General features: G+C 48.1%; 3 protein-coding genes across 16 annotated transcripts in view; 2 read left to right on the top strand and 1 right to left on the bottom strand.

Annotated features, from left to right (window-relative positions):
* The window catches only part of DAAM1 (dishevelled associated activator of morphogenesis 1), a 317,520-nt gene that overhangs the window by 284,662 nt on the left and 8,837 nt on the right, over window positions 1-24,021 (top strand). The window lies entirely within an intron of this gene.
* LOC142258524 (uncharacterized) lies at window positions 1,964-8,467 on the bottom strand. 5 transcript variants are annotated; one of them, XR_012727796.1, is made up of 10 exons: window positions 8,258-8,467; window positions 7,984-8,123; window positions 6,736-7,875; window positions 5,327-5,484; window positions 5,063-5,181; window positions 4,688-4,967; window positions 4,322-4,417; window positions 3,938-4,087; window positions 3,664-3,803; window positions 1,964-3,555 (listed from the first exon to the last, which is right to left on the bottom strand). XR_012727796.1 is itself a non-coding variant. In XM_075331150.1 (5 exons), the coding sequence occupies exons 1-4, from the start codon at window positions 4,974-4,976 to the stop codon at window positions 3,694-3,696; spliced, it is 645 nt and encodes a 214-aa protein (XP_075187265.1). In that variant the 5' UTR covers window positions 4,977-5,040; the 3' UTR covers window positions 1,964-3,555; window positions 3,664-3,693. The 5 variants fall into 5 exon arrangements, 1 of the variants encoding a protein (XP_075187265.1); XR_012727795.1 differs by having other exon boundaries at window positions 5,327-5,457; window positions 8,258-8,466; XR_012727797.1 differs by having other exon boundaries at window positions 5,327-5,457; window positions 6,760-7,875; window positions 8,258-8,466.
* LOC142258526 (uncharacterized) lies at window positions 8,523-13,677 on the top strand. 5 transcript variants are annotated; one of them, XR_012727802.1, is made up of 8 exons: window positions 8,523-8,814; window positions 10,117-10,247; window positions 10,393-10,511; window positions 10,607-10,886; window positions 11,157-11,252; window positions 11,487-11,636; window positions 11,771-11,910; window positions 12,019-13,677. XR_012727802.1 is itself a non-coding variant. In XM_075331151.1 (5 exons), the coding sequence occupies exons 1-4, from the start codon at window positions 10,598-10,600 to the stop codon at window positions 11,878-11,880; spliced, it is 645 nt and encodes a 214-aa protein (XP_075187266.1). In that variant the 5' UTR covers window positions 10,534-10,597; the 3' UTR covers window positions 11,881-11,910; window positions 12,019-13,677. The 5 variants fall into 5 exon arrangements, 1 of the variants encoding a protein (XP_075187266.1); XR_012727799.1 differs by having other exon boundaries at window positions 8,523-8,838; XR_012727801.1 differs by having other exon boundaries at window positions 8,523-8,838; window positions 10,090-10,247.

Raw genomic sequence — 24,021 nt, 5'->3', positions numbered from 1 at the left:
CGGGTACCGGATAGAGTTCAGTTCTCGTCCTCCGCCTCGGTTCTTCAGAACTTCCCCACATCCCGACCGAACCGATGCTCTTCTGCAAGCGGTGTGCTCTCTAAGGGCAGAGGGAGTGGTGATCCCGGTTCCTCTCCTGGAAAGAGGTCAGGGTTTTTACTCCAATCTATTTGTGGTGCCAAAAAAGGACGGCTCTTTCCGTCCTGTTCTGGACCTAAAACTGCTCAACAAGCACGTGAAAACCAGGCGGTTCCGGATGGAATCCCTCCGCTCCGTCATTGCCTCGATGTCTCAAGGAGATTTCCTAGCATCAATAGACATCAAAGATGCTTATCTCCACGTGCCGATTGCTCCAGAGCACCACCGTTTTCTACGCTTCGTTGTAGGAGACGAACACTTTCAGTTCATAGCCCTGCCGTTTGGTCTGGCGACAGCCCCACGGGTTTTCACCAAGGTCATGGCAGCAGTGGTAGCAGTCTTGCACTCTCAGGGACACTCGGTGATCCCTTACTTGGACGATCTACTTGTCAAGGCACCCTCTCAAGAGGCATGCCAACACAGCCTGAACGTTGCGCTGGAGACTCTCCAGACTTTCGGGTGGATCATCAACTTTTCAAAGTCAAATCTGTCCCCGACCCAATCACTAACATATCTTGGCATGGAGTTTCATACTCTCTCAGCGACAGTGAAGCTTCCGATGGACAAGCAGCGTTCACTACAGACAGGGGTGCACTCTCTCCTTCAGGGCCAGTCGCACCCCTTAAGACGCCTCATGCACTTCCTGGGGAAGATGGTGGCAGCAATGGAGGCAGTTCCGTTTGCACAGTTTCATCTGCACCCACTTCAATGGGACATTCTCCGTCAATGGGACGGGAAGTCGACGTCCTTAGACAGGAAAGTCTCCCTTTCCCAGACGGCCAAGGACTCTCTTCAATGGTGGCTTCTTCCCACCTCATTATCACAGGGAAGGTCCTTCCTACCCCCATCCTGGGCGGTGGTCACGACAGACGCGAGTCTGTCAGGGTGGGGAGCAGTTTTTCTCCACCACAGGGCTCAGGGTACGTGGACTCAGCAGGAGTCCACCCTTCAGATCAATGTTCTGGAAATCAGGGCAGTGTATCTTGCCCTACAAGCCTTTCAGCAGTGGCTGGAAGGAAAGCAGATCCGAATTCAGTCGGACAACTCCACGGCGGTGGCATACATCAACCACCAAGGCGGGACACGCAGTCGGCAAGCCTTCCAGGAAGTCTGGCGGATTCTGATGTGGGTGGAAGCCACGGCCTCCACCATATCCGCAGTTCACATTCCCGGCGTGGAAAACTGGGAAGCGGACTTCCTCAGTCGCCAGGGTATGGACGCAGGGGAATGGTCCCTTCACCCGGACGTGTTTCAGGAAATCTGTCGCCGCTGGGGAAGGCCGGACGTCGATCTAATGGCGTCCCGGCACAACAACAAGGTCCCAAATTTCATGGCACGGTCTCGCGATCACAGAGCTCTGGCGGCAGACGCCTTAGTGCAAGATTGGTCGCAGTTCCAACTGCCCTATGTGTTTCCCCCTCTGGCACAATTGCCCAGAGTACTACGCAAGATCAGGTCCGATTGCCGCCGCGCCCTGCTCGTCGCCCCAGACTGGCCGAGAAGGTCGTGGTATCCGGATCTGTGGCATCTCACGGTCGGCCAACCGTGGGCGCTACCAGACCGGCCAGACTTACTGTCACAAGGGCCGTTTTTCCATCTCAATTCTGCGGCCCTGAACCTGACTGTGTGGCCATTGAGTCCTGGATACTAGCATCTTCAGGATTATCTCAAGGGGTCGTGGCCACCATGAGACAGGCTAGGAAGCCCACGTCCGCTAAGATCTACCACAGAACGTGGAAGGTTTTCTTATCCTGGTGCTCGGCACAGGGAGTGTCCCCCTGGCCATTTGGAACACAAAACATGGGAAAGAGTGAGCACAACTACACCAAACATATACTGGAAAATCCAGGATAATGGAATCAAGCAAGAGGAGTCCCTTGTTGCATGCAAAAAGTGTGAAAAAGTTTATTAATAACACAGAGAAATATTGTTAAGACCATTTAAAAATGGGAAAGATCAAAAGAATGATCTACCCATGAGCAAATTGGCACATCACCAACCAAAACCTCATGAATTAATATAAAGCATACTAGCTCACAAAAGCAGTACCAAAGGACAGTATACAGCAGTACATAGTCACCAATTGTAGGATTCACATAAATATGGTACAGATCAAAGAGAGCTAATACAATACCAGGTAAGTAAATAGTGAGGGAGGTGGTGTGGGTGCGCCTGCCCCACGCGTTACGCCACCATATGTGGCTTCATCAGGGGTAAGTTGAGGAGTGACCAGAGCCTAAATATATATATACAAAAGGACCATTAATAATTACTAACCGGTGGGTTGAATAAACCACTCACCAAGCAGGTGAGGAGGGCAGAATCCTCTGTAATCTCCCTGTAAACAGGAACCAGGCTGTCGGCGTGCGTTCCACAGTGGAATGCAGCACCATGTGATCCGGTCATGTGACCGGAGTGACGTCAAGCCCCGCCCCTCAACTCCTATGGAGTACAGAGGCAGTTATCAGCGTCATTCAGAGTCTGGTATCACTAAGGATACCACAGATAAGACCCTGAACAGCAGATGTGCACATCTATTGGTTCCATAGTAATGTAATCCTTTTAGTGTAAAACAGGAAACTGGTCACCCCAGTGTGTGCTGAAACAAAAGAACGACTTAATATTTTCTCTGCAAGGACAATACACATTTAGATACAATATAATGCACAGGTGCAAAGCACCAGGAATAAGCAAACAAACAGGTATACAAATGGAGCAGAGAATGGGTTAATTGCAGACACAGTACAGCATCCTAGAGAAAGTTTATATGGAATTCTCATGTTTATAGTGGAACAAAGAGGAGAAGGTAAGGGGAGCCCAATCAAAATGCAGGATAAAAGTGTCTATTTTTTATAGTACCCAGTAAATAAAAGATTCTCATTAATGCCATTGGGCATAACTGTATCAAGCTGGAAAATCCACCAGGATTCAGTTCTCAGGAGTGCCGGAGTGGGATTACCACCTCGTATATTGCTCAAAACTTTATCCAAGCCAACCACGGTTGTATTTCCAATTCTGCTCCCATGGTGTCTAAGATAGTGCTGTGCCACTGTAGAGATCGTTCGTCCCTGTTTAAGATGTTTAGAAGCCAACGCAATGTCCGAGAAGTGTTTTTGAATACGATGTCGCAGCTCCTGCGAAGTCTGTCCGACGTAAATGAGTTGGCAAGGGCAGGTGAGAGCGTAAACAACGTTCTGGGACCTACAGTTCACATAATGTCGTAATAGGTACGACCTCTGGGTGCGATGGTTACTAAAATTGGATACAGGAGACATGAATTGGCAAATAGAGCACTGTCCACATGGGAAAGATCCCTTCAAAATGGTTCCTCTCCCAATACGGGTGGTAGGTCGTGTGAAGTGGCTCCTACAAAGGTGGTCCCTCAGATTTGCTGATCTCCTTGCTGTAAGGAGTGGTCTGGAAGAGATAAACTTTTTTAGGTTGGAATCAGACAACAAGATGTTCCAATTTTTATTCAGGGTCTGATATATATCTGACCACTGACAATTAAAAGTGGTTACCAACCGTGGAGAGTCATTTTTGGGCTTATGGTCCTTAGGTTTCAGCAAAGTATGGCGGTCCGTGTTGATGGCTTTCTGGTATGCTCGATGAATGATCTTCCGTGGATAACCTCTCGTTCTGAATCGTTTGGACAGATCCTGTGCCTGTACAAGAAAATCAGATTGTGCACTGCAATTTCTTCTTAAACGAAAAAATTGGCCCACCGGTATACCAACTTTAAGATGTTTAGGATGTGAGCTCTTATAATGCAAAAGACTATTAGTGGATGTGCACTTACGGTAAAGATTAGTTTCAATCTTTTTCCCTTTTATTGCCAATGTCAGGTCCAAAAAATCCATGTTGTCCGATGTAATTTTCGAAGTGAGCTTGATGTTCAGTTGATTACTATTCAAATTCGAGATGAATTCCAGGCAAAGGTCTCTAGGTCCTGTCCACAAAAACAAAATGTCATCGATATATCGAAACCACCCACAGACATAGTCACGACACCACGACGAGGGATACACGCACGTCTCCTCCCACCAACCCAAAAACAGGTTAGCGAAAGAAGGCGCACAGCGCGCCCCCATCGCGGTCCCAGACGTCTGCCTGTAGGTGGTCCGGTCGAAGACAAAGTAATTGTGTCGGAGGATAAAGGCCAGTAAATCCAAAACAAACGTACCGTGAGCTGAGATATTATCCTGGTCATCCTTGAGAAAGGTGGAAACGGCATGTAACCCTTCTTTATGTCCTATGCTCGTGTAGAGGGCCTCGACGTCTAGGGAAACAAGTAAGGTCTGTGGAGGTAATTCAAGACTATCCAAAATTTCCAGCAAGTGCATAGTATCCCGTACATAGGACTTTAAATTGGCCACAAGAGGTTGTAAGTAGAAGTCTATGTAGACACAGGCATGTTCACTTAGACCACCGATCCCTGCCACAATTGGCCTTCCGGGTGGATTTTGAATACATTTGTGCACCTTCGGAAGTAGATAAAACGTTGGCGTTACAGGATGAGTATTATATACAAAGTCTCGCTCCCTCTTACCTATAACATTCCGCGACAATGCGTCAGCAAGCAAGGCATCCAATTTCTTCTGGAACACCGAGGTGGGGTCGGAGGGTAATACCGTGTAAAGAGATGTGTTAAGAAGCTGTCTTTTGGCTTCCTCCACGTAAAGATCCGTAGGCCAAAGGACTATGTTGCCGCCTTTGTCAGCTTCTTTGATGACAAAAGCTGTGTTGTTCTTAAGTGTGACAATAGCATCTCTCTCATCCTGGGTAAGGTTATCATGGGCAGCACCCCTGATCTTAAGTGTAAGTATATCCTGTACCATGGTGTTAAAAAAGACGTTAATAGTTGGGCAAGTCCCAAAAGCCGGTGTTTTTTGAGATGGTCTGTATATGGTGAACGGCTTCCTACCTGAGGGATCCTCAATCTCCTGTAACAGATCAATCAGGTCCTCAAAAGCTCTTTGTTCCATTTCAGGTAAAGATTGTAAGGACGAAGGGTAGAGGTGGTAGTATTTGAACATGAGGCTTCTGCAGAAAAGATAAATATCCTTAATCAGGGTAAATTTGTCTAATTTCTGTATTGGTGAGAAGGACAAACCACGTTTCAGGACAGTCTCCTCTGCAGGGGATAAAACATGATCAGACAGGTTGATTATTTGGAGTGTATTCTCACCAACTATCTCCGATTCTTGTTCCTGTAGCGAGTCTGCATGTATACATTCGGTGTCCGATTCCGTGGTATTCTTTTGTTGTTGGTTCCTCTTCCGGCCACCTCTTCTCCCCCTCCTTCTGCTTCGCTTGTGTCTGTAGATAAAAAATCAGTAGACGAGCCTTCGCCCGGATTAATTGAGTGGCTCTGTTTAGACACAGCGAACCGAGATCTTCTATTTCCTTGATGGCTCCACCTATAGGCATGGTTATCCTCAAAGTCTTTCTTGTCGCGAGCAAATTTTCTCTTTTTGCCGGCAATAATGTCCTTTTCATACTTATCAATGTTTTCCTTCAATTTGACTAAAAATGGTTGTACCAATGTATTATTATCAAAGATATTAATTTTAAGCTCAGTTGCCTTAATACTTTCTTTGATCTGTACCAGCAAATTACGATCATGTCCTATCAACAGTTCAAGCAATATGCCAGAGCACTGAATGAGACCCCCTTCCCAAAGACCTCTGAAGTGTTCATCCACCTCCCAGGAGGGAAATATCTGAACCCTCAGTCCACGGGGAATAATCTTCAATTTTAGATACTGTTCCAGGCTCTTGATGTTCCACCATACACGGATATATCTTTTATGTAAATTCAAAAGTTCATCACATATAGCCTTAAAATCACCGTCTGCTGTGTCAGGAACCTGACAATCAAACACCGCTGCCACCTGATTGTTCCAAAACACCTCTCTTGCTTCCAAGTCATAAGCCATAGTAGGGCTCATGTAATCCAAATCAGACAGTTAAATCAAACTATGATAGTGTGCACAAGTCCCTGATGGTGAAAAACCATAGAACAAGGATCATAGAACAAAATAGGGACGGCACCACCATTAAATATATATAGGTAATGGAAGTGTGCTTCAACCCATAAATAGAATCTGGAACACAAAACATGGGAAAGAGTGAGCACAACTACACCAAACATATACTGGAAAATCCAGGATAATGGAATCAAGCAAGAGGAGTCCCTTGTTGCATGCAAAAAGTGTGAAAAAGTTTATTAATAACACAGAGAAATATTGTTAAGACCATTTAAAAATGGGAAAGATCAAAAGAATGATCTACCCATGAGCAAATTGGCACATCACCAACCAAAACCTCATGAATTAATATAAAGCATACTAGCTCACAAAAGCAGTACCAAAGGACAGTATACAGCAGTACATAGTCACCAATTGTAGGATTCACATAAATATGGTACAGATCAAAGAGAGCTAATACAATACCAGGTAAGTAAATAGTGAGGGAGGTGGTGTGGGTGCGCCTGCCCCACGCGTTACGCCACCATATGTGGCTTCATCAGGGGTAAGTTGAGGAGTGACCAGAGCCTAAATATATATATACAAAAGGACCATTAATAATTACTAACCGGTGGGTTGAATAAACCACTCACCAAGCAGGTGAGGAGGGCAGAATCCTCTGTAATCTCCCTGTAAACAGGAACCAGGCTGTCGGCGTGCGTTCCACAGTGGAATGCAGCACCATGTGATCCGGTCATGTGACCGGAGTGACGTCAAGCCCCGCCCCTCAACTCCTATGGAGTACAGAGGCAGTTATCAGCGTCATTCAGAGTCTGGTATCACTAAGGATACCACAGATAAGACCCTGAACAGCAGATGTGCACATCTATTGGTTCCATAGTAATGTAATCCTTTTAGTGTAAAACAGGAAACTGGTCACCCCAGTGTGTGCTGAAACAAAAGAACGACTTAATATTTTCTCTGCAAGGACAATACACATTTAGATACAATATAATGCACAGGTGCAAAGCACCAGGAATAAGCAAACAAACAGGTATACAAATGGAGCAGAGAATGGGTTAATTGCAGACACAGTACAGCATCCTAGAGAAAGTTTATATGGAATTCTCATGTTTATAGTGGAACAAAGAGGAGAAGGTAAGGGGAGCCCAATCAAAATGCAGGATAAAAGTGTCTATTTTTTATAGTACCCAGTAAATAAAAGATTCTCATTAATGCCATTGGGCATAACTGTATCAAGCTGGAAAATCCACCAGGATTCAGTTCTCAGGAGTGCCGGAGTGGGATTACCACCTCGTATATTGCTCAAAACTTTATCCAAGCCAACCACGGTTGTATTTCCAATTCTGCTCCCATGGTGTCTAAGATAGTGCTGTGCCACTGTAGAGATCGTTCGTCCCTGTTTAAGATGTTTAGAAGCCAACGCAATGTCCGAGAAGTGTTTTTGAATACGATGTCGCAGCTCCTGCGAAGTCTGTCCGACGTAAATGAGTTGGCAAGGGCAGGTGAGAGCGTAAACAACGTTCTGGGACCTACAGTTCACATAATGTCGTAATAGGTACGACCTCTGGGTGCGATGGTTACTAAAATTGGATACAGGAGACATGAATTGGCAAATAGAGCACTGTCCACATGGGAAAGATCCCTTCAAAATGGTTCCTCTCCCAATACGGGTGGTAGGTCGTGTGAAGTGGCTCCTACAAAGGTGGTCCCTCAGATTTGCTGATCTCCTTGCTGTAAGGAGTGGTCTGGAAGAGATAAACTTTTTTAGGTTGGAATCAGACAACAAGATGTTCCAATTTTTATTCAGGGTCTGATATATATCTGACCACTGACAATTAAAAGTGGTTACCAACCGTGGAGAGTCATTTTTGGGCTTATGGTCCTTAGGTTTCAGCAAAGTATGGCGGTCCGTGTTGATGGCTTTCTGGTATGCTCGATGAATGATCTTCCGTGGATAACCTCTCGTTCTGAATCGTTTGGACAGATCCTGTGCCTGTACAAGAAAATCAGATTGTGCACTGCAATTTCTTCTTAAACGAAAAAATTGGCCCACCGGTATACCAACTTTAAGATGTTTAGGATGTGAGCTCTTATAATGCAAAAGACTATTAGTGGATGTGCACTTACGGTAAAGATTAGTTTCAATCTTTTTCCCTTTTATTGCCAATGTCAGGTCCAAAAAATCCATGTTGTCCGATGTAATTTTCGAAGTGAGCTTGATGTTCAGTTGATTACTATTCAAATTCGAGATGAATTCCAGGCAAAGGTCTCTAGGTCCTGTCCACAAAAACAAAATGTCATCGATATATCGAAACCACCCACAGACATAGTCACGACACCACGACGAGGGATACACGCACGTCTCCTCCCACCAACCCAAAAACAGCACACACTGGGGTGACCAGTTTCCTGTTTTACACTAAAAGGATTACATTACTATGGAACCAATAGATGTGCACATCTGCTGTTCAGGGTCTTATCTGTGGTATCCTTAGTGATACCAGACTCTGAATGACGCTGATAACTGCCTCTGTACTCCATAGGAGTTGAGGGGCGGGGCTTGACGTCACTCCGGTCACATGACCGGATCACATGGTGCTGCATTCCACTGTGGAACGCACGCCGACAGCCTGGTTCCTGTTTACAGGGAGATTACAGAGGATTCTGCCCTCCTCACCTGCTTGGTGAGTGGTTTATTCAACCCACCGGTTAGTAATTATTAATGGTCCTTTTGTATATATATATTTAGGCTCTGGTCACTCCTCAACTTACCCCTGATGAAGCCACATATGGTGGCGTAACGCGTGGGGCAGGCGCACCCACACCACCTCCCTCACTATTTACTTACCTGGTATTGTATTAGCTCTCTTTGATCTGTACCATATTTATGTGAATCCTACAATTGGTGACTATGTACTGCTGTATACTGTCCTTTGGTACTGCTTTTGTGAGCTAGTATGCTTTATATTAATTCATGAGGTTTTGGTTGGTGATGTGCCAATTTGCTCATGGGTAGATCATTCTTTTGATCTTTCCCATTTTTAAATGGTCTTAACAATATTTCTCTGTGTTATTAATAAACTTTTTCACACTTTTTGCATGCAACAAGGGACTCCTCTTGCTTGATTCCATTATCCTGGATTTTCCAGTATATGTTTGGTGTAGTTGTGCTCACTCTTTCCCATGTTTTGTGTTCCAGATTCTATTTATGGGTTGAAGCACACTTCCATTACCTATATATATTTAATGGTGGTGCCGTCCCTATTTTGTTCTATGATCCTTGTTCTATGGTTTTTCACCATCAGGGACTTGTGCACACTATCATAGTTTGATTTAACTGTCTGATTTGGATTACATGAGCCCTACTATGGCTTATGACTTGGAAGCAAGAGAGGTGTTTTGGAACAATCAGGTGGCAGCGGTGTTTGATTGTCAGGTTCCTGACACAGCAGACGGTGATTTTAAGGCTATATGTGATGAACTTTTGAATTTACATAAAAGATATATCCGTGTATGGTGGAACATCAAGAGCCTGGAACAGTATCTAAAATTGAAGATTATTCCCCGTGGACTGAGGGTTCAGATATTTCCCTCCTGGGAGGTGGATGAACACTTCAGAGGTCTTTGGGAAGGGGGTCTCATTCAGTGCTCTGGCATATTGCTTGAACTGTTGATAGGACATGATCGTAATTTGCTGGTACAGATCAAAGAAAGTATTAAGGCAACTGAGCTTAAAATTAATATCTTTGATAATAATACATTGGTACAACCATTTTTAGTCAAATTGAAGGAAAACATTGATAAGTATGAAAAGGACATTATTGCCGGCAAAAAGAGAAAATTTGCTCGCGACAAGAAAGACTTTGAGGATAACCATGCCTATAGGTGGAGCCATCAAGGAAATAGAAGATCTCGGTTCGCTGTGTCTAAACAGAGCCACTCAATTAATCCGGGCGAAGGCTCGTCTACTGATTTTTTATCTACAGACACAAGCGAAGCAGAAGGAGGGGGAGAAGAGGTGGCCGGAAGAGGAACCAACAACAAAAGAATACCACGGAATCGGACACCGAATGTATACATGCAGACTCGCTACAGGAACAAGAATCGGAGATAGTTGGTGAGAATACACTCCAAATAATCAACCTGTCTGATCATGTTTTATCCCCTGCAGAGGAGACTGTCCTGAAACGTGGTTTGTCCTTCTCACCAATACAGAAATTAGACAAATTTACCCTGATTAAGGATATTTATCTTTTCTGCAGAAGCCTCATGTTCAAATACTACCACCTCTACCCTTCGTCCTTACAATCTTTACCTGAAATGGAACAAAGAGCTTTTGAGGACCTGATTGATCTGTTACAGGAGATTGAGGATCCCTCAGGTAGGAAGCCGTTCACCATATACAGACCATCTCAAAAAACACCGGCTTTTGGGACTTGCCCAACTATTAACGTCTTTTTTAACACCATGGTACAGGATATACTTACACTTAAGATCAGGGGTGCTGCCCATGATAACCTTACCCAGGATGAGAGAGATGCTATTGTCACACTTAAGAACAACACAGCTTTTGTCATCAAAGAAGCTGACAAAGGCGGCAACATAGTCCTTTGGCCTACGGATCTTTACGTGGAGGAAGCCAAAAGACAGCTTCTTAACACATCTCTTTACACGGTATTACCCTCCGACCCCACCTCGGTGTTCCAGAAGAAATTGGATGCCTTGCTTGCTGACGCATTGTCGCGGAATGTTATAGGTAAGAGGGAGCGAGACTTTGTATATAATACTCATCCTGTAACGCCAACGTTTTATCTACTTCCGAAGGTGCACAAATGTATTCAAAATCCACCCGGAAGGCCAATTGTGGCAGGGATCGGTGGTCTAAGTGAACATGCCTGTGTCTACATAGACTTCTACTTACAACCTCTTGTGGCCAATTTAAAGTCCTATGTACGGGATACTATGCACTTGCTGGAAATTTTGGATAGTCTTGAATTACCTCCACAGACCTTACTTGTTTCCCTAGACGTCGAGGCCCTCTACACGAGCATAGGACATAAAGAAGGGTTACATGCCGTTTCCACCTTTCTCAAGGATGACCAGGATAATATCTCAGCTCACGGTACGTTTGTTTTGGATTTACTGGCCTTTATCCTCCGACACAATTACTTTGTCTTCGACCGGACCACCTACAGGCAGACGTCTGGGACCGCGATGGGGGCGCGCTGTGCGCCTTCTTTCGCTAACCTGTTTTTGGGTTGGTGGGAGGAGACGTGCGTGTATCCCTCGTCGTGGTGTCGTGACTATGTCTGTGGGTGGTTTCGATATATCGATGACATTTTGTTTTTGTGGACAGGACCTAGAGACCTTTGCCTGGAATTCATCTCGAATTTGAATAGTAATCAACTGAACATCAAGCTCACTTCGAAAATTACATCGGACAACATGGATTTTTTGGACCTGACATTGGCAATAAAAGGGAAAAAGATTGAAACTAATCTTTACCGTAAGTGCACATCCACTAATAGTCTTTTGCATTATAAGAGCTCACATCCTAAACATCTTAAAGTTGGTATACCGGTGGGCCAATTTTTTCGTTTAAGAAGAAATTGCAGTGCACAATCTGATTTTCTTGTACAGGCACAGGATCTGTCCAAACGATTCAGAACGAGAGGTTATCCACGGAAGATCATTCATCGAGCATACCAGAAAGCCATCAACACGGACCGCCATACTTTGCTGAAACCTAAGGACCATAAGCCCAAAAATGACTCTCCACGGTTGGTAACCACTTTTAATTGTCAGTGGTCAGATATATATCAGACCCTGAATAAAAATTGGAACATCTTGTTGTCTGATTCCAACCTAAAAAAGTTTATCTCTTCCAGACCACTCCTTACAGCAAGGAGATCAGCAAATCTGAGGGACCACCTTTGTAGGAGCCACTTCACACGACCTACCACCCGTATTGGGAGAGGAACCATTTTGAAGGGATCTTTCCCATGTGGACAGTGCTCTATTTGCCAATTCATGTCTCCTGTATCCAATTTTAGTAACCATCGCACCCAGAGGTCGTACCTATTACGACATTATGTGAACTGTAGGTCCCAGAACGTTGTTTACGCTCTCACCTGCCCTTGCCAACTCATTTACGTCGGACAGACTTCGCAGGAGCTGCGACATCGTATTCAAAAACACTTCTCGGACATTGCGTTGGCTTCTAAACATCTTAAACAGGGACGAACGATCTCTACAGTGGCACAGCACTATCTTAGACACCATGGGAGCAGAATTGGAAATACAACCGTGGTTGGCTTGGATAAAGTTTTGAGCAATATACGAGGTGGTAATCCCACTCCGGCACTCCTGAGAACTGAATCCTGGTGGATTTTCCAGCTTGATACAGTTATGCCCAATGGCATTAATGAGAATCTTTTATTTACTGGGTACTATAAAAAATAGACACTTTTATCCTGCATTTTGATTGGGCTCCCCTTACCTTCTCCTCTTTGTTCCACTATAAACATGAGAATTCCATATAAACTTTCTCTAGGATGCTGTACTGTGTCTGCAATTAACCCATTCTCTGCTCCATTTGTATACCTGTTTGTTTGCTTATTCCTGGTGCTTTGCACCTGTGCATTATATTGTATCTAAATGTGTATTGTCCTTGCAGAGAAAATATTAAGTCGTTCTTTTGTTTCAGCACACACTGGGGTGACCAGTTTCCTGTTTTACACTAAAAGGATTACATTACTATGGAACCAATAGATGTGCACATCTGCTGTTCAGGGTCTTATCTGTGGTATCCTTAGTGATACCAGACTCTGAATGACGCTGATAACTGCCTCTGTACTCCATAGGAGTTGAGGGGCGGGGCTTGACGTCACTCCGGTCACATGACCGGATCACATGGTGCTGCATTCCACTGTGGAACGCACGCCGACAGCCTGGTTCCTGTTTACAGGGAGATTACAGAGGATTCTGCCCTCCTCACCTGCTTGGTGAGTGGTTTATTCAACCCACCGGTTAGTAATTATTAATGGTCCTTTTGTATATATATATTTAGGCTCTGGTCACTCCTCAACTTACCCCTGATGAAGCCACATATGGTGGCGTAACGCGTGGGGCAGGCGCACCCACACCACCTCCCTCACTATTTACTTACCTGGTATTGTATTAGCTCTCTTTGATCTGTACCATATTTATGTGAATCCTACAATTGGTGACTATGTACTGCTGTATACTGTCCTTTGGTACTGCTTTTGTGAGCTAGTATGCTTTATATTAATTCATGAGGTTTTGGTTGGTGATGTGCCAATTTGCTCATGGGTAGATCATTCTTTTGATCTTTCCCATTTTTAAATGGTCTTAACAATATTTCTCTGTGTTATTAATAAACTTTTTCACACTTTTTGCATGCAACAAGGGACTCCTCTTGCTTGATTCCATTATCCTGGATTTTCCAGTATATGTTTGGTGTAGTTGTGCTCACTCTTTCCCATGTTTTGTGTTCCAGATTCTATTTATGGGTTGAAGCACACTTCCATTACCTATATATATTTAATGGTGGTGCCGTCCCTATTTTGTTCTATGACCCCTGGCCATTTGCATTGCATACTTTTCTTTCCTTCCTGCAATCTGGTTTGGAAAAAGGCTTATCGCTCGGCTCCCTTAAAGGGCAAGTCTCAGCGCTATCGGTATTTTTTCAAAAGCGTCTAGCACGACTTCCTCAGGTACGCACGTTCCTGCAGGGGGTTTGTCACATCGTCCCTCCGTACAAACGGCCGTTAGATCCATGGGATCTGAACAGGGTACTAGTTACTCTCCAGAAGCCGCCCTTCGAGCCTCTGAAAGATGTTTCACTTTCCCGGCTCTCACAGAAAGTGGCCTTTCTGGTAGCGGTCACGTCTCTTCGGAGGGTATCCGAGCTGGCAGCGCTGTCATCCAAAGCTCCCTTCCTGGTTTTTCACCAGGACAAGGTAGTGCTGCGCCCGATTCAGGAGTTTCTCCCTAAGGTGGTATCCTCTTTTCATCTCAATCAGGATATCTCCTTGCCTTCCTTTTGTCCTCATCCAGTTCATAGGTATGAAAAGGATTTGCATTTGTTGGATCTCGTGAGAGCACTCAGAATCTACATTTCCCGCACGGCGCCCCTGCGCCGCTCGGATGCACTCTTTGTCCTTGTCGCTGGTAAGCGCAAAGGATCGCAGGCTTCCAAATCCACTCTGGCTCGATGGATCAAAGAACCAATTCTTGAAGCCTACCGTTCTGCTGGGCTTCCGGTTCCATCAGGGCTGAAGGCCCATTCTACCAGAGCCGTGGGTGCGTCCTGGGCACTACGACACCAGGCTACGGCTCAACAGGTGTGCCAGGCAGCTACCTGGTCGAGTCTGCACACTTTCACCAAACATTATCAGGTGCATACCTACGCTTCGGCGGACGCCAGCCTAGGTAGAAGAGTCCTGCAGGCGGCGGTTGCCTCCTCGTAGGAGAGGGCTGTTTTGCAGCTCTAACTTGAGGTATTACTTTACCCACCCAGGGACTGCTTTTGGACGTCCCAATCGTCTGGGTCTCCCAATGGAGCGCCGAAGAAGAAGGGAATTTTGTTACTTACCGTAAATTCCTTTTCTTCTAGCTCCAATTGGGAGACCCAGCACCCGCCCTGTTTCCTTCGGGATTTTTGTTTTTTTCGGGTACACATGTTGTTCATGTTGAACGGTTTCAGTTCTCCGATGTTACTTCGGATTGAATTTGTTTAAACCAGTTATTGGCTTTCCTCCTTCTTGCTTTAGCACTAAAACTGAGCAGCCGTGATCCCACGGGGGGTGTATAGCCAGAAGGGGAGGGGCCTTACACTTTTTAGTGTAATGCTTTGTGTGGCCTCCGGAGGCAGTAGCTATACACCCAATCGTCTGGGTCTCCCAATTGGAGCTAGAAGAAAAGGAATTTACGGTAAGTAACAAAATTCCCTTCTTCTCTATCGTTTCATTGGGGGACACAGGACCATGGGACGTCCAAAAGCAGTCCCTGGGTGGGAATACCGAAGCCCGCAGATAGGAAGAAAACAACAACCTCCCTCGGCGGGCTTGTACTATAATTGAATGCTGTCACCCTATTACAGGTGTGCAACTGCTGCCTGCAAGACCTTTCTCCCAAAACTAGCATCTGCCGATGCTTGGGTGTGAACATGGTAGAACCTAGTAAAGGTATGCAGGCTGGACCAGGTGGCGGCCTTGCAGACCTGGTCGGCCGACGCCTGATGCCTAATCGCCCAAGAGGCTCCCACTGCACGGGTAGAGTGCGCCCTTACCCCCCGCGGCGGAGACTTGTCCTGAATCCGATAGGCCTCTGATATGGCGGAACGGATCCATCTAGCAATTTTGGCTTTGGATGCCGATTCACCCCTCTTGGGACCAGAAGGAAGGACAAACAGACCATCCGACTTACGGAACGGCGCGGTTCTGGAGACATAAATTCTAAGGGCGCGCACCAGGTCCAGGGTGTGCAAGGACCTCTCCAAGCTGTGAGAGGGGCCAGGACAGAAGGACGGAAGAACGATTTCTTCGTTAAGATGGAACGGGGAGACCACCTTTGGGAGAAAGGTGGGATCTGGCCGGAGAACCGCTTTGTCCTGGTGAAAAATCAAAAAGGGAGCACAACAAGAGAGAGCTGCCAGCTCTGACGTCCTGCGAATAGAAGTGATGGCAACGAGGAACACCACCTTCCAAGACAGGTGAGAAAGGGAAGAATCCCGCAAGGGCTCGAATGGGGGACCCTGAAGCGACCCTAGGACTAGATTAAGGTCCCACGGTTCTAGAGGCCGACGATACGGCGGGGCCAGGTGGGCCACTCCCTGGATGAAGGTCTTAACCTGTGGACGAGAGGCCAGTGGCTTCTGAAACAGGATTGACAACGCCGATACCTGGTCCTTTAGTGTTGCGAGCGAGAGACCCGCATCTAGGCCTGACTGCAAGAATGCCAATAGGGAAGGAAGGGAGAAGGCGAGAGGAGAGGAAATACTGTGCTCTTCACACCACCCGAAGAAGACCTTCCACGTGCGGTAGTATATTCTTGATGAAGATTGCTTCCTGGCCCTAATCATTGTCTGTATCACTCTTGAAGAAAAACCAGCCTGAGCTAGAACCCAGGATTCAATGGCCAGGCCGTCAAATTTAGGACCTGTGAGTTCTGATGGAAAAGAGGTCCCTGCTGCAGGAGATCTGAACGGTCTGGAAGACGCCACGGAGCGTCTGCAAGGAGCTGAGTGAGTTCCGCGAACCATGCTCGCCTGGGCCAGTCCGGAGCCACTAGGATGATCGGTATTCCTTCTGCCTTGATCTTCTTGAGGACCCTCGGGATCAGAGGGAGCGGAGGGAAGATGTACGGGAGACTGAACTGGCTCCATGACAGGGTGAGGGCGTCGACTCCTAAAGCCAAGCGGTCGCGGCACCGCGCTACAAATTGCGGAACCTGACAGTTGAACCGGGAGGCCATTAGGTCCACATCCGGAACTCCCCATCTGTCGCAGATCTGGTTGAAGACTTCCCGGTTGAGGGACCATTCTCCGGAGGCGAGGCCTTCCCTGCTGAGGAAGTCCGCCGCCCAATTGTCCACGCCTGGGATGTGTACCGCTGAGATCAGGGAGTGATGACACTCGGCCCAGTGCAAAATCTTCTTGACTTCTCGCATCGCCCCGACACTTCTTGTGCCGCCTTGGTGGTTGATGTACGCCACCACCGTCGCATTGTCCGACTGGATCCTGACCGGGCAACCCTGTACTAGGTGCCGAAACTGCTGCAAGGCTAGCCGGATGGCTCTTATCTCCAGAATGTTGATCGGGAGACAACTCTCCCGCGGTGTCCATCGGCCTTGCGGGACGTGAAGATAGGCGTCTTGAATATCCAGCGATGCCAGGAATTCGCCGACCTCCATGGACGCGATCACGGACCGGAGTGACTCCATTCGAAACGGCCGAGGCCTCACCGACCTGTTTAGAAGCTTTAGGTCGAGGACGGGGCGGACAGAGCCGTCCTTCTTGGGGACCACGAAAAGGTTGGAATAGAACCCCTTGAAACGTTCCGCGGGAGGGACTGGTACCACGACTCCGGTTGGAGGAGGGAGTCTATGGAGTGAAAGAACGCGCGAGCCTCGGGAGGGCGAGATGGGAAAAAACGTCTCGGTGGCTTTGACTTGAATTCTATTTTGTAGCCTGATGTGATGATCTCTCTGACCCAGGCATCGGCGGTCAGGGGGATCCACACATGCTGGAAACGAGACAGACGCCCTCCCACGAGTCTGGCGCTGTTGCGCGCCGACCGCGAGTCACTTGGAGGAACGTCGGCGGTAACCGGAAGAGGATTTCGTGGACTGGCGGGGACGTGAACGCCAGGCGGGATTGGTCTTGATTGACTGGGTCCTCCTGTCTCTCGGAGGAGAGCGGCTTTTTCGCGGCTGGGGAGTGGAGTTGAAGCTGCGAAAGGGCCGGAAACGAGCGGTGGGGCGCCAATTCTGGAAGCGCTTGGGGCGCAATTGGGGGAGAGATGTACTCTTTCCTCCCGTTGCATCGGAGATCAACTGGTCCAGCTTATCTCCGAAAAGACGTTCCCCTAGGAAGGGCAGGGAAGTTAGTGACTTCTTAGAGGCCGCATCCGCGTTCCAAGACCGGAGCCAGAGGGCTCGACGGATGGCCACATTGTTGCTGGCGGCTTGGGCCGCGCAATTTGCAGACGCCAGGGCTGCATTGAGCAGGTACTCACCCGCGAGGGAAATCTGCGAGGCGATGAGGACCAGGTCCGGATTGGCAGGAATGGCGCGGAGACCGCAGCGTAGCGTGTCCGCCCAGGACATCAGAGCCTTCGCAACCCAAACCGAGGCGAAGGCCGGTGAGAGGGATGTGCCCGCTGCCTCGAAGGCGGAACGGGCCAACCTGTCAATAGTACGGTCCGTGGGGTCCTTGAGAGACGTACCGTTAGTGAGTGGAAGGACTGTGTGAGAAGACAGGCGGGAGACTGGGGGGTCGACCATAGGGGAGCCTGCCCAATCCTTTCAAAGACCCTCAGGAAAGGGATAATGCAAATCAATGGACTTACCGCTGGTAAATACCTTGTCCGGCTGTTGCCTGTGGCTGCGCAGTAACTCAGCGAATTCTGGATGTCCGCTGAATGCGCTCTGGGCCCGCTTCATCCGCTTAAACGAGACCTGGGTGCTCTGGGAGGAGACTGGGTCCACCTGTACCTTTTAGGGTCTGGTTTACGGCTTCTATCAGGCTATTCACCATGCGCCGAATATCGGCCGCCTGCTCTGAGTCCAGCAGGGGTGCTGCATCGGAATCATCTTCGGAGCGGTCAGAAGACTCCCTGGAGGAATGATGGTCTGGACCTGGGGATGAAGGTGAAACCTGGGAAGAGGCTGAAGACGAGACCTGGCAGGTCAGCTTCTGAGCAGCAGAGGAGGTCCCTGCAACGGGGCTCACCTGCTCCGGAGGCGATTGCGTCGGGTCTGCGGGAATCTGGGCGAGCGACGGCAGCAGGCGCAGTGCTTGCGCGATGGTCCTAGAAGCCTCAAAGAGGGAATCTATGGACTGGGACAGGGACGCTAGCCAGTCGGGGGGGGCGGGACGCAGGGCGCTGCAGCATCTGGCGCTGTGGCGTCTGCGGTATCAGAAGCGTCGGCCGCGGAGGCTGCGCGTCTGTAGAACAGACGGAGCATAGTGGGGCGTCCTGGCCCTGGGAAAATTTGGTCTTGCAGGAGGAGCATGCAAAAAATAAGGCAAAGGGGGCCTGCTTGGGTCGGGTGGACTTAGCATTAGGCATGGTGAAAACAAGTACTCTCCCTGGTGGCTGCTAGGAAGGAGACAGGAGAGGGTTAACTCGTCCCTAAACTCAGAGAACGCTACCTAGTGAGGGCTACTCCTTAGGAGCAGAGCTTACCCAGGTCCTGCGTGCTGCCCACCAGTCCAGAAGAGGGAGTCCAGGGGTGAGCTGGAGAACGCCGGCGCGCTGCAGCCTCAGGGGACCAGAGACAGGCTAAAATGGCGAGGGGACGCTGGAGGAGGCTGGGGGAGGAGCAGCATTCCGGCGCGAAAAACCGGAGGATCCACAGCCCCCACCATAAGCCAGGAGGCAGAGCGGTGGGAGGAGACTGGGGCAGACGACCGGCGGCCAATAGCGCTGCAGCGGGGGCGTGGCTAGGACGCAGGAGCGACTAGGCCGAGACCGGGGGCTAAATTTATGGAGAGGGCCGGGGGAAGGTGCAGGAGAGGTCGGTCCTACCTGCAATCGGCGGCGCCGGCCCAGCGACTGATGCGGTGCAGGCAGGGCGCCCTGCCTGTGTACAGCGCTACTCGTCCAGGAAGACTCCGGGGGAGAGCGTGCTGAGGCAGGGTAGTGGACATCATGATGGGGGAAGCAGCCCCCCTGCAGGTGAAGGCAGCGTGACAGGGCCCCATCGATTACACACGCGCTGCGGAGGTCCCATCCCTGCTGTACTCCCCTGTACGCCCTTTGGGGTGATACCGCAGGGCGAATCAGGGGTGCCCACAACAACCTGCCCACACGCGCATCCCCGGGAGTGGTACCACGGGGATGGACGGGGGAGAGGGCCCGAAATCTCAAGCCCCTGCGACCCTGGGGAGTGGTACCCACAGGGCTGCGGAGGATGAGTGAAGCGAATACCTGCAGAGAAAAAGAAGACGACAGGTATGAGAGTGATGAGCGGCGCCGAAATAAAAGAAAAAAGCGCAAAAACATACATGGCTGAGGGGGGCCGAGACGGCCCACATCAGCCTCCTACGACACTGAGCTAAAACTGATCTGAGCCCGCCTCCGGCTCGGGGTGTATACTGCTAGGGAGGAGCTAACTTTTTATGTTTACTTAGTGTCAGCCTCCTAGTGACAGCAGCATAACCCATGGTCCTGTGTCCCCCAATGAAACGATAGAGAAAACCTGATGACAGATTGAGAATTATGCACATGAACATGTCCATTTACCATGACTTACCATTGTGTTTTTGTATTTCTTGTTCCAGACTAGCATACAAAACATCAGTCTCTGTATTTAAAGGGATGATAACCTACAAATTCCATAAGACAAAAGGGAGAGATTCCATACTAAACAAAAACCAAAGAAATCAGTGATAAGCCCCAGAGTAAGGCTATGTGCGCACGTTGCGTACAGTCACTGCAGAAATTTCTGCAGCGATCTGAAGAGCACATGTGCGCTTTAAATCGCTGCAGAAATGTCCGTAGTGAAGCCGATTCCATGCGCTCTGCCTGCAGCTCCTGCCATAGACAGAGCGGGGGCTGCTGGCAAAGCGCACGGAAGAAGTGACATGTCACTTCTTAGAACGCAGCGCTTCGGCAATTCGGCAATCTCCATAGACTGTGCAGGGGACGCAGGACGCATGCAGTTACGCTGCGCTACAAAGCGCAGCGTAACTGCATGTATTTGCGCAACGTGCGCACATAGCCTAAAGAAGCTGAGGGGACACTGAAAAAAGGGAATCAAAACAATAATAGTGAAATACAAAATACTTTTATTGGAATAAATAAAATAAAAGAGGTGAACAAGGACAGACGATGGGGGCAAAAAGATGGAATTTTGCCAAATACAGGAAGAGCACACACACACCAACTGATACGACTGCTAGTAAAGGTACCAAATAGGGAAAAGCAAAATGGCCAAGGGAAGGAAGAAGAGGGTGTAACAAACTACTGATTAAATATCAAAAATTACTGTTCCCATGGACATCAGTAAGAGGCACTTAAACAGTCATACCTTGAGACATGATGGAAAATATATCGCAGCAGTCAGGTCAGTGGTGAGGGCGGGGCCTCGAAGCGCGTTTCACAAAGTGTGGCGGCTTTGTCAGGGAAAGTTATTAATGAATGTTATTTTTACCTACCATAAATGCCGCTGTTCTCAATCCAGCGCTATTTTTCCTTTGTTTCTGTGCCACTTTGTTCCTGAGATCTGGCTGCTTCTTACCTATATATAAATCTAGTCTTGTTAGCCAAGAGGGTGTGGCCCTCAGGTAGACACCCACAGAAGAGTTAGTGACAACACCGCTTAATAGCAAAATTGGATTTACACAAAAGGAAGAAAGGATCTTATCTAAAAAATGGAGAGGCGGTAAAAAAAATAAAATCACGTCAGATGCAGGAGAACAGCAACATAAAAAACTACAGGGACTGATCGGGATTGTCTTATGTATTTAGTGCAGTATGAGGGCTGGCAATGCTGCTGTTCAGGGTCATATAGACCCGCCATACTATGATCATATAGGGATACCGAGCGCTCACTTTCTGCTGATTTAGCAGAGCAGATTCTTAGACACTTTGCAGTAAGGAGTCACAGACGGCTCCAGACTTTCTATGAATCTGCACCAGTCTCCGAGGAGGATCACCGCGGCCCCGGGCTCAGAACATCTGCTCCCTTCTTCTGGTGACCCGTCTCCTCATCTGGACCCCACAAATCTAAACTTCTGATGTGTCCTCATGACGTGTTAGAAGTTGAACAAAATACGGTTTTTTTTTTTAAGGGATTTTCTCATCTTAGTTAGCAAAGTTAAATAACAAACACATACCGGCAATAAATATGGCTTCAAACTCCAGAAAGAAACTCAGGCAGAGAAGAAGCAAATTCTTCAGCCTCAGTACAAGCCGTCCCATGAGTAAGACACATGTAACAAGCAGTAATCACATCACAATTTACTGATATAAGCCATTGTTTGATAACAGGAAAAGTAGATAGAAAGGGAGAGAGTGAAAAAAGGGGGGAGAAAAGTGGGGGGGGTCAGGAGAGGGACTAGGCAAATATCCCAACAATATCAGGCAAGCCACTCAGCAAACTGGGGGCCGTCGTTCTTAAAGGATGACCAGGGGAGCCAAATTTTTTGATACCGGTCCCAGGAGTCATAGTCGTGCGCCATTCAGGGATTCCATTTGCTCTAGCTGATTCAGTTCCGAGATCCATTCCCTCACAGACAACGGCGGGTCAGGGGCCCTCCAGTGCCGGGGGATGACCATTCTAGCCACTGTGAGGAAGAATCTCAGGACATCCATCTTGATGGCTGACAAACTACCAGGCAAGAGGGAAAGGATCGCAAGCTGTGGGGTCAGAACCAGGCAAGTGACCGACACCTGGGAGTCGATCCAAAGATAGAGGACCAGAATGACCAGAAAAGGTCACAGGACCACCAAATGTGGGTCATAGTACCAACCTCCAGCAGAGATCCGAGACCGAGGGGAATATCCGGTGCAAGAGGACCTGGCATCTACACCAGCTTTAGATAAGAGGTGGGGGAAGGAGGGTCCGCTGTAGACTAAAGGGGGCTTTAGACGCTACGATATCGTTAATGTTTTATCGTCGGGTCACGTCGTTAGTGATGCACATCCGGTGTCATTAACGAGATCGCAGCGTGTGACACTTATGTGCGACCTAAAACGATCGCAAAAGTGGTCAAAATCGTTTTGCCGCGGAGAGGTCGTCCTAAAACAAAAAATAGTTTACCTCTCATTAGCAATGTTGTTCCTTGTTCCTGCGGCAGCACACATCGCTATGTGTGACACCGGAGGAGCGAGGAACATCTCCTTACCTGCCTGCACCGCCAATGTGGAAGGAAGGAGGTGGGCGGAATGTTACGTCCCGCTCATCTCCGCCCCTCCGCTTCTATTGGATGGCTGCCATGTGACGTCGCTGTGACGCCAAACTACCAGCCCCCTTAGAAAGGAGGCGGATCGCCGGCCAGAGCGACATCACAGGGCAGGTAAGCCATGTGACGGGGGAGTGCGATTTTGTGTGCGACGGGCAGCGATATGCCCGTGTCGCACAAACGATGGGGGCGGGTACGCACGCTAGCGATATCGGTACCGATATCGCTACCATGTAAAGCCCCCTTTAGAAGTATACGATATACACTAGAGATCGAAATTAAAGAACAATTTATGATCACTAGCTTTTTTCAGAAATATTGTAATCTACATTGTTAAACATGTGAAGGTTTTTTGTAAGGGGTCCACTATGCCACTAGGACAGTGTTTTACAAAGTTTATCAACATAAAGCCTTAATTTTACCCAAAACGTAATGATCATAATTAGAGAACAGCAATGGCCATAGCACAGAGATTATAAGTACATTTTCTGGTAGTGCTCGCTCATCACTATTCCTAATCTTAATTGTTAGTGGCCACCAGTAGTCTATCCTAGACAAAGAACGCAACGCTTGCAATCTATTTGTGATCCCACCCCCATCCCGCTGTGATCCCACCCCCTTTAAGCTGCTGGGATCACTGGATCCGGCCAACATCTGTGCCCCTGTGCTCCTCTGATAGTGCAGAGTTGGAGAATTCTCGTGCTATTAGTCCCAACTATCAATCATCAGGAGCACTAGGCTCCCCTGACATGCAGGAGGATGGGGAGCGGTGTGCTCCTGAAGATAAAGAAATCCCTTTAAGTGTTTAAACTGTGACTATGTACGATGGAGCACAGTCTATGTTTTTTGTGATTAATTAACATGACGGAGTGACCTCGAGACTAAGATGGAACGTGCAGGACATCTCTACAGTCGCCGCAGACAGTGAAATAGGAGGGTTTGGCTTTGCTGAGAGCAGTTATACGCAGCTTTCAGCCATTATAACCAGCCAGCATCTCCAGCCGTGAATTCTTTTATCTCTGATTTGTAACTTGTGGAACTGTTGCTCAACAGCGAAAAGAAATCTGTTAATAGTAATCTTCAGTGAGGATGAAGAGGGTCTCATGGGGTTATTTCTCCTGTGCGGTGGGGGGGTCACTCCAAAGTGTCAGGCTGTTGTGCAATATATAAGCTATAAACAATACAAGAGGGGGAAAAGGGCTATGTCGTCTCAAAAACTCAGACTATGGCAGCGAGA

The sequence above is a fragment of the Anomaloglossus baeobatrachus genome, chromosome 12 (genome assembly GCF_048569485.1).
Source record: "Anomaloglossus baeobatrachus isolate aAnoBae1 chromosome 12, aAnoBae1.hap1, whole genome shotgun sequence".
NCBI lineage: Eukaryota > Metazoa > Chordata > Amphibia > Anura > Aromobatidae > Anomaloglossus > Anomaloglossus baeobatrachus.
Note: the sequence above shows the minus strand (reverse complement) of the source record. Positions and strands in the feature narration are given on the sequence as shown.